General features: G+C 33.4%; 1 protein-coding gene across 2 annotated transcripts; it reads right to left on the reverse strand.

Moving 5' to 3' along the window:
- Positions 1–1,780: 1,780 nt before the first annotated feature.
- LOC120077925 (GATA transcription factor 19-like) lies at positions 1,781–8,980 on the reverse strand. 2 transcript variants are annotated; one of them, XM_039032035.1, is made up of 8 exons: positions 8,740–8,980; positions 7,928–8,262; positions 7,235–7,318; positions 6,995–7,128; positions 4,884–5,003; positions 4,497–4,602; positions 3,096–3,167; positions 1,781–2,521 (listed from the first exon to the last, which is right to left on the reverse strand). In XM_039032035.1, exons 2-8 carry the CDS (start codon positions 8,258–8,260, stop codon positions 2,447–2,449), a joined length of 924 nt encoding a protein of 307 aa, XP_038887963.1. In that variant the 5' UTR covers positions 8,261–8,262; positions 8,740–8,980; the 3' UTR covers positions 1,781–2,446. The 2 variants fall into 2 exon arrangements, with proteins under 2 accessions (XP_038887963.1, XP_038887962.1); XM_039032034.1 differs by having other exon boundaries at positions 7,928–8,979.
- Between the last annotated feature and the right edge of the window lie 226 nt (positions 8,981–9,206).

Here is a 9,206-nt window from a genome sequence, read left to right on the forward strand (position 1 = left end):
CTACCTTCCCATCAATATTTTATTGGATACAAGTGGGTTTACAAAGTTAAACACAAAGCAGATGGCTTTGTGAAGCGTTTTAAGGCGCGGTTGGTAGCTAAAGAATATACTCAATATGTAGGATTCGATAACACTAAGACATTTTCTCCTGTTGTTAAAGGGGTGATTGTCAAGGTAATCTTACTTAACACTTGTTGTTTCTAAAAATTAGCCACTTATTCAATTAGATGTCAATAATGCATTTTTACAGGAGACTTATTTTAAGAAGTTTATATGGATTTGTCTATGAGGTATAAGCATAACAATACCTAAGGGAGAGTGTCTTGTATGTAAACTTCATACAAGCTTCTGCTGCTTTTCTTTGTTTTTGTTTCACACAATCAAAGTCAGATTATTCTTTGTTTGTTAGAGGGACTGGAAGTTCTCATCACATCTATTTTGATGACATAATAATCACATGGGCTTCTTCAAAATTGTTGATGAACTGAAACACCATTTGAACATTGATTTTAAGTTGAAAGATCTAGGTGTTTTTGGTTGGTTTTTGGGCCGTTGGTTAGATCATCCAAAGGTTTCTTTTCTTTTCTTTTCTTTTCTTTTCTTTTTTCTCATTGACTTTACACCTTATAGTTGCTTAAAAATAATGGATTGTTAGGTTCTAAATCGACCACATTGCCTATGGATCCTAATGTCAAGCTCCTAAATGATATAGGTGACTTTTTGGATGGTCCTTCAGTTTATAGACGTCTTATTAGGCGTTTGTTATATCTCACAGTCTCTTGGTCTATCATAACCTTTGCAATACATAAGCTTAGTCAATATGTATCTAAACCGCATCAGTCTCATCTCAAAGTTGCTCATTTTTTTGCCACAGTACTTAAAAGGTTGTCCAGGACAGGGTGTTCTTCTTCACCCAACATCTACTTTTCAACTTCAAGTCTTCTCTTATACTGATTGGCCATTGTGTTTAGACTCACGTAAATTGATTTCTGGCTTTTGTGGTTTTTTAGGCGACTCTTGTTTCATGGAAAGCAAAGAAACAAACCACTATTTCTCGTTCATCTGTTGAAGTCGAATATCGAGCTATTGCTACTATGACTAGTGACTTGATCTGGTCGAAACAGTTGTTAACTAATATGCAAGCTTCTTTGTTATCTTTAGTATTATTTTCTATGACAATGAGTCTGCTATTCATATTATCAATAATCTGATTTTTCACAAGATATCATATAGTTCATGGAGATGTCAAATTGTTGCCTTGTTATTCGGTCTCAGCTTCAACTTGCTGATATTTTCACTAAGGCGTTGCTTCGTTCTTCATTGATTATTTGCTGTTCAAGATGGGAGTTCTAAATTTATGGTTCCATCTGGAGGGAAGTATTAGAATTGTATTTTAAGTGCCACTTGTATCTAAACTATTCATTAGCTATCCTGTTTAATTTGTTTCATATTTTCTGATCTTTTAATAAAGTGAGCAGAATTTATTGTACATTCTATTTTGCTTAACGATCTTACATTTGTATAAGTTTAATAACCATATTAAATTTAATGACCAAAATTAAAATACCAATGTATTCACGCACATTTCTGTCAACTAAAAAGTTTATAAGAAATATAATAACTAATAAAGTTGTTTTCCTGCCAAATCAAGTTATAGATTTTGTTATTGGTATTGATATTTATAGTGGATAGTTAATGATATTTTTTTTTTTTTCATGTTGGATATTTATAAATATGCCGGAGACATCAATTAGTTCTTAATATCAATGTCGAGTCCTCATTTACGAATACATCAACGAATCTTCAACTTCTCATACCATAAGGGAAAGATGAAAAGCAAGAAGATGAAATTATTGTACCCTCACATACAAAGTAACTAAATTACCCCTGGTAAGAGGTCAGAAATTACACTACATATTATTTACTTCTAGGCTATAAATAAGAAAATGAAAAATAAGGGTGTAAAAATGAGCGCAAAAAAAAAAAAAAAAAAAAAAAAGTGATCTGAAGTATTTAATTGCCCTTTTTACATGGGGAAGATTGCATATACATCTTCAGACATTGTAGAAGAAGAATAAGATAACATTACTAATTTCATATCATCAAGTGGAGGCAACTCAACTCATCAGCCTTTGATCGGAGCTTCTTATAAGTGAGAAGCTTCTTCTTCTAGTTTGACCAAAAGGCCATTGAAGACCGCAAAATCTTTCACCACCCACCCTCTGAATCCCATCTATTTTCAGCTACATGATTGGTGACTAATGGTGAAAGCAATTCTTTTATTGTTTTTGGTTCTTCTTATACTCTCTAAAGTGCACAGAGCAGAGCATGAAGAATTTCCATATAATTTTGTTGGAATACTCGAATGCTCTAACTTCAACCAGCAAGCACTAAGCAAAAAGTCTGTTAATCAACTTTTTTACATCTACCTTTTGTGGTTTATAGCCTATTTATCACCATTAGAAGTGAGAATATCCACATTAATTGCAGCATCGGATTCATTAGCAGCTTCGCCGTCGCTCTGATATAAGAAAAAAGGGAGAGTTTAAGATCACAAACTAACGTTTCCACATCGAATGGAAGATGGAACTTTCCTAACCCCTAACAGTTTGAGAGCCATGTTTTAAAAACCGTCAGTTTTGAATGGAAATCAGGAAAATTTCTAAAAGAGTAAAGAATAAGAAATAAGACAACAGAAACCAAAAACATTATCGAAATGCATAAAAGTATTTTAATTTTTTGAATTAGCCGCTCTTATTTAGGCCCCATTTGGTAACCATTTAGTTTTTGGTTTTTAGTTTTTGAAAATTAAACCTACCATTTTCTTACGATGATTTGCATCTTTTTTTAGTACAACAGTTGAATTTTTAGCAAAATTTCAAAAACAAAAGAAAGTTTTTAAAAGCTATTTTTTTTAATTTTCAAATTTTGGCTTGGCTTTTTAAATCATTGGTAAAAAGTAGATAACAAAGGAAAAAACTTGGAGGTAGTAGTGCCTATAGGCTTAATTTTCAAAAACAAAAATAAAAAATGAAATGGTTACCAAATGGAGCCTTAACCACCGACTCTTTCTTAACTCAATTTTAAGTGTCTACCTGTTCAGTCTCTTTTGCAGAGGGTTCTTGAATGCCAGTGTTTGATACCTTGGAAAGATCCCTCAAAATTCCCTGTTGCATTCAAAGTTTGCTAATGAGACCTCGATGAAAGTAATTAATTCATTGACATGTCATTAAACATTTAGTTTACTACAAAATGCAGCTAATATATCTCTGTGAATCACAATCTAACAGTTCATACGAAAAATTGTGGGAAAGAAACCAACATACTTTATGAACTTGACTATCAACTAAATAAGGCAAAAGGTGGTGCTGTGGAACTCATTGTTAAGAACAACGTTAAACATCAGGCAACTGATTGCATCCAAATCTATCTACTGGCATACAGCAGAAGATTCCACAAATGGAAACTACTGTCTCCAAAACAAGTTTTACCTTCACCATAAACGTTATGAAAATATGTAGGTTAAAAGTCACTTTTGGTATTTAGTCCCTAGATTAGTTTGTATTGGGTAATAATTTAGTTCCTATAGTTATAAATTTGTACCAATTTAATCCCTCTACTTCCAAATTTTTAATATTTAATCCCTCTACTTCCAAATTTGTCACAATTTAATTTTTCTACTTCTAAATTTGTAACAATTCAGTCTCTGAACTTTAATAAGTATCAATTTAATACTTGTACTTTACAATTTACTATTAAGATTTAATGAAATTTCTTACATGCGTAGATTGATAAACTGATTAAGAGTTCACTGAAAAAGTTCTCTTATTAAAAGAAAATTAAAAAAGATAAACGGATGAGGGTTAAGTTTGTTTATAAATTATAAAGACTATGTCGTTACCATAATCAAAATTGACAATTAAGTTTGATGAAATTTTTCATGATAGGGATTAAATTTTTAGAAATTTGAAAGTATACGATTTAAATTATTACAATTTTGAAAACATAGGGATTAAATTATTACAAATTTGAAAGTATAGAAACTAAATCGTTACAAATCAAAGTTGAGAGATTAAATAATTCTTTAATAAAAGCTTAGGGACCAAAAGTGATTTTTAACCAAATATACCACTGATATCAAAGTAGACATAAAACCACCCCGAAATTTTTAATGCTACAACGAAAGGCAATCCTCAATACTCTCAAGGTCTGGTTCGTATTAGTATTCCTTCCCAACCAATGAAAATCTAAAACCCAAAACTGATCGGCAAAAATAACTTAAAGCTATTATCAACCAACTGAAAGCATCTTCTAGATGAAACCACACGCCTAGCACAGATGTTTTCGATAATTAAAGGTTAAACAACATACCTTCCCCCATCACTTAGCTCCAAAAAATTGTGCAGGTTTCAGCCCAAGACAAGATAAGTGTAAATCATTTCATGGACGATGATATATCACCTAAAGGAATCTTAATTTTAGATTAACAAACAAACCTTATTGGCCCACTTGAGCCCACATGCATTGCACAGAGTCCTTGGACCAGCAGGCCCACGACGCATCATTGGAGTAGATTTTGAACTGGTTCCACAATGTGTACATCTGCATAAAGAATAATGGATGACAATATTAGGAAAAAGAAAACAAATCAATGAATTTGTTGTTCCAGTACGAATTAGAATTGAGCATTGTTATATTCCTTCTAGCATTGATATAAATTCTAGTTGGATGCAAAGCAAAACTAACTGGCAACTCAAGCATATATTATCAGCATCAGGAGAAAAGTGAATGGTTGGAGAGTAAAGTGACACACTGATGATCCTCACACTACCAGCAGGGTCATTTAAAGTTAGAAAATTTGACTTGGATTAACAAATACTTACGAGGTTTCCAACAAGCCATCATCTTGTCCAGAATCCAAAGTCTGAGACAAAACTGAAGAAGAACCCACTTCATCACCAATAGCTTTAGAGGATATAAACTGGCCCTTCTTCCGCTGCATTCTGATGAGTCCAGACGAGAGATGTTAGAACAGGTCTCAGACAAAATGATCTTCTCTCTCCTTTAATGATTTTAGCATTTGATATAACTAGTTTAAATTCTTGAACTGTATTATAAATATTATAATATGTGTTAGATAGATGCCCAAACTTAGTGTCAACAGCAGGGTGTCCTCCTTCCATTACCACATGTGTTGGTCATATATCATACAACAATCTATGCTTGATGTTCAAATGTGCCACATCCTACTTGCCAAAATCTCTATAAATAAGTGGCCATTTGTAGATTTTTAAGACACATACATTGGGCAAAACCCATAAATTTTGGAGAAAGTGGAGAATCTTGAAAATTTTTCATATTTTATATTTTGTTATTTATTATTATAAATAACATATGCGAGCACTGCAGACAATAAATTGGGAATAATGCGATAAATTAATTCAGCTATATACTCTGGATGATGCATAAATATCACATTGAATTGCATGCAACAGAAACCACTCTGAACTAATAAAAATGCATTTTAAAGTTCACTCATCTTCGTTTGAGATAGTTGTAACTTTTAAAATAATATTTGGAAATTGTGCTTTCAGAAAATTAGCAATCATATAAAATATATTATTGTTAAGTAAATTTCAATTTTAAACATAAGAAAGCAAATAAATTAGACATTACTTAAATTATTTGTTTATTAACATTTAACATTTATTGGACCAGTGATTTAAATTGTAAGTTATTTTATTTAATCTAAACTATTTGATAAAAGTTTAGGAAAACAACTGTTATAAAAAATATTTAATCAGTCAAAATTTTGTTGATATATTAATATAGGATGAAATAGATGTGGAAGGAAAAAAAGATATATAAAAGGATGGGATTGTAATTTAAAACAATTAGTTAGAGAATATGGCAGAATTTTAGGAAAGCTGCTTCAAAAGCTAGTAAATTGAAGTGATGTTTAAAAAATGACGAAATAACATGTTTTACCAAACATGTAAAACAGTTAAAATTACTCTAAACGTGAGTTCGACCCTTCCAAACGTAATTACGAACAGACCTTAAGATATGTTTTCTGCCATACATCAACATAGCCATAAATTCTCTTCTTTTTCTGAAAGTAACTAGAAATATAGTTTTCTTTTCACAAGATCAAAGAAAACCATAAGGTATTCCTATGAACTTCCATCTTTTTCAGATGTTGTAACTTCCTCTCCATCAGCAGCTCTTATTTTCTTTAATTCAAGTAAAAGTTCTGCAATACTATGAGCAGCCCATTAAACATCTATAAAACCTCCAAGGAGGTAATTAGGACACTGAGTTAGTTATTATAGTTTGTGGATTATAAGTCTGTAGGTTATAATAGTATGTGTTTAGGGTGTGAACTTTTTTAGTCTGGGTTATAATAGTCTATATTTAGGATGCAAAGTACTTTAATATGGGTAGGAAATAGTAAACAAGGGGGAAAAAGAGGAGCGACAGAAAACACCCCCCTAAGTTTCATCAATAAAACATTTTTTCTACATCAGAAACTTCCTTGACCTCTCCTCATCTGAAGATCTAAAATTGAAATGCCACCTGCCTCAAAACCTAATGTTTCAGAAAACCCCATTCGAACACGACCAAGATTGAGTGTTCCCCAAGTAATCATAATATAGCTGTTCCATACTATCCTATCCCTGCTGTTATCCAATCGTTCTTCGTTCATTCTACTTGTGATTGACATACTGGTAGGCCCAATCACTAAGGTGTATGCTGGTAAACAAGGAAAGGACGAGACGTGTAGGATGATGTCACAGTTTGTACTGGACCAAAGCATATTAGTTAGTTAGGATAAGAGATAGGGAATATAGAGTCTGGCAGAGAGTATCTTTATGGTAATTTTGTACTTGATCTCTGAGTGAGAGTGTGAGAGGAAGGGAGTTCTCTATGCTCCCTTGACTTAACTTCTACCTTCTAACATGTAAACAAACTGATATCTACTCATAAGTTATACCTGAGTGCAACTTCCTTTCGCACACTGTAACGAATTTTCTTCTCGAAACACCTTTCTTTTCTCTTCTCTCTAAACCTACTCAATGAAGCAGCTCTTTGTGGTTGAACCGACCTGACAGGAAAGCCATCTGTACCCTGTAAGAATTAGAACAAAAGTAAATGTGGTAGGAAATCAAGAATAGCAGATGGTTTAAGCCAATATATCAGGAAAATGGACCATTCAAATAATAGTTTGCATTACCTGTTGGTTGACGGGAACACTTCCAACTGCAGGAATACCAGAAGGAAGTTCATATCCACCTAAAAGCAAAAGCACGGCTTGCACCTATCAAAATTAACCACGAAAAAACTTAAAACCCCTCATGTTCGTGCCCATGTACTTGAACCTCAAAACAAAACCTTTAGATGGTATGGTATGGCATATGTGGACTTTGCACTAAATCCTTCCTAAATCTAATTTGACAACCATAGTCTCAAGTTCAACTCCCACAATTCGTTCATTTATCAACATATTTTTTTCCTTCTTTTTTAATCATTTTTTAAAAGAAACAAAATTTTCCATTCATCATCCAAAAGTTCCAACAATACAGAGAAGTCTCGTAAGAAACTAAACAAAAAAAATTCTAACTATTCGCCTTCTCTAATAATTCAGAAAATCCTTTAAACCAACAATATTATATTGTGCAAAACTGGTCCCAATTTGAATAAATTACAACAAAATCTTTGTAAAACGAGCTTGAAGTTGCATGTCATAAAGAAGCATCGAGTCTTGGCTAAATCAACTCTTTCATACAACTCCAGCACTAATCATCAAATTGTTTGCAAATTAGCCAAACCCAATTTCAAATAGTATAAATCTTCAGCAAGTAGAATAATAATTACACAACTAATACACAATTTACGAAGACTATCGACACCCAATCGAAAACCAAACCTTGTCCGGCGATACAGAGTCAAAAGCGTAAACGTCCCCACGGAACGACAGCGTAAGTTGGTCAGCACCGCCGTTTCCAGTCAAAGGGTTGTAATCAGAGCCGGAAACATACGCCGAAGGAACAACGTCTTGGACTCGGTTCATTACCGCGACCGAGCCGCTCATTCCCCCAGAGTCTTCGAAGCGCATCTGAGGGTTATCTATAGACTCTTCCCCGCCGTTGATGTCGTCATCTTCGTCGCCAACTCGGTTCTGAATGCTATCCAAATCCCGGCCACCGTTGTTCATGACTCCGGAACCGTACATCGCGTCTTGGAAATTGGAGTTCGGCATTTCTTACGGAATTACATAGGAAGGCCAAGAACACGCTAATTTAACAAGAAACCCAAGAAAATCCAAGAAAAAGAAAACCCCAAAAAATATATTGACCAAACACAATAGATGATCGAAAATCTCAGAAGCAAAATTCTAGATGAAAAACAGATAATTCACAATTCACAATATACAAAGCCTCGGATTTCAAATTCCGAACAAGATAGCTCTACCAAAAAACGAAAAGGAGAATCAATCAACCCCGCCCAATAACACAAAAGAAACTGGGAATCAAGAAACCGATTCGTAGTCCAAATTCAATCCCGAAAAATGCACAAGTAAACCCTAGAAAACCCAAGGAAATATTAAACGGGTGAATGTAGAAACTGCTGGATAAAAAGAATCAGCAGGAACAGGAGAATGGAAGATTGAATTGGCAAAATGGGAATCTGAATTTTGATATGGAAAAAGGAGGAAGATAACGTGGATTGGAAAATGACCTTCAATTTGGGGGATTTTTACGGTTGATGCCACTACAATTCACTTCAAGTTCACCGGAATGAGAGAAGCCGGCGGCGAACCAGCGCCGGCGAGGAGAAAAGAAAGCAGAAATGGCGAAGAAGAAGGAGCTGAAACAAACGGTTGGTTGAATTTGATCTTACTTGCAGATCGGCAGATCCAATGGTGGTGAAGCCATTCATATCAACATGTCTTTATTTTTCTCATATTTCTCCAAATTCAAGAGTTAGAAATAAGGATACTAAACATAATAATAATAATAATAATAATAATAATCTCAGATTCTAAGATATTTTTCTAGTACGAAAATATCATTAAAAAATAATAATTAGAAAGGTCATAAAACTATGATTTATATATTTTAGTTTAACACTTCAATGAAATTTGTTAGATACTAATGAGTGATTTATCCGTCAAATTAAACTCTATTTATTTTTTACAATAGAGA

The sequence above is a fragment of the Benincasa hispida genome, chromosome 5 (assembly GCF_009727055.1).
Source record: "Benincasa hispida cultivar B227 chromosome 5, ASM972705v1, whole genome shotgun sequence".
In the NCBI taxonomy this organism is placed as follows: Eukaryota; Viridiplantae; Streptophyta; class Magnoliopsida; order Cucurbitales; family Cucurbitaceae; genus Benincasa; species Benincasa hispida.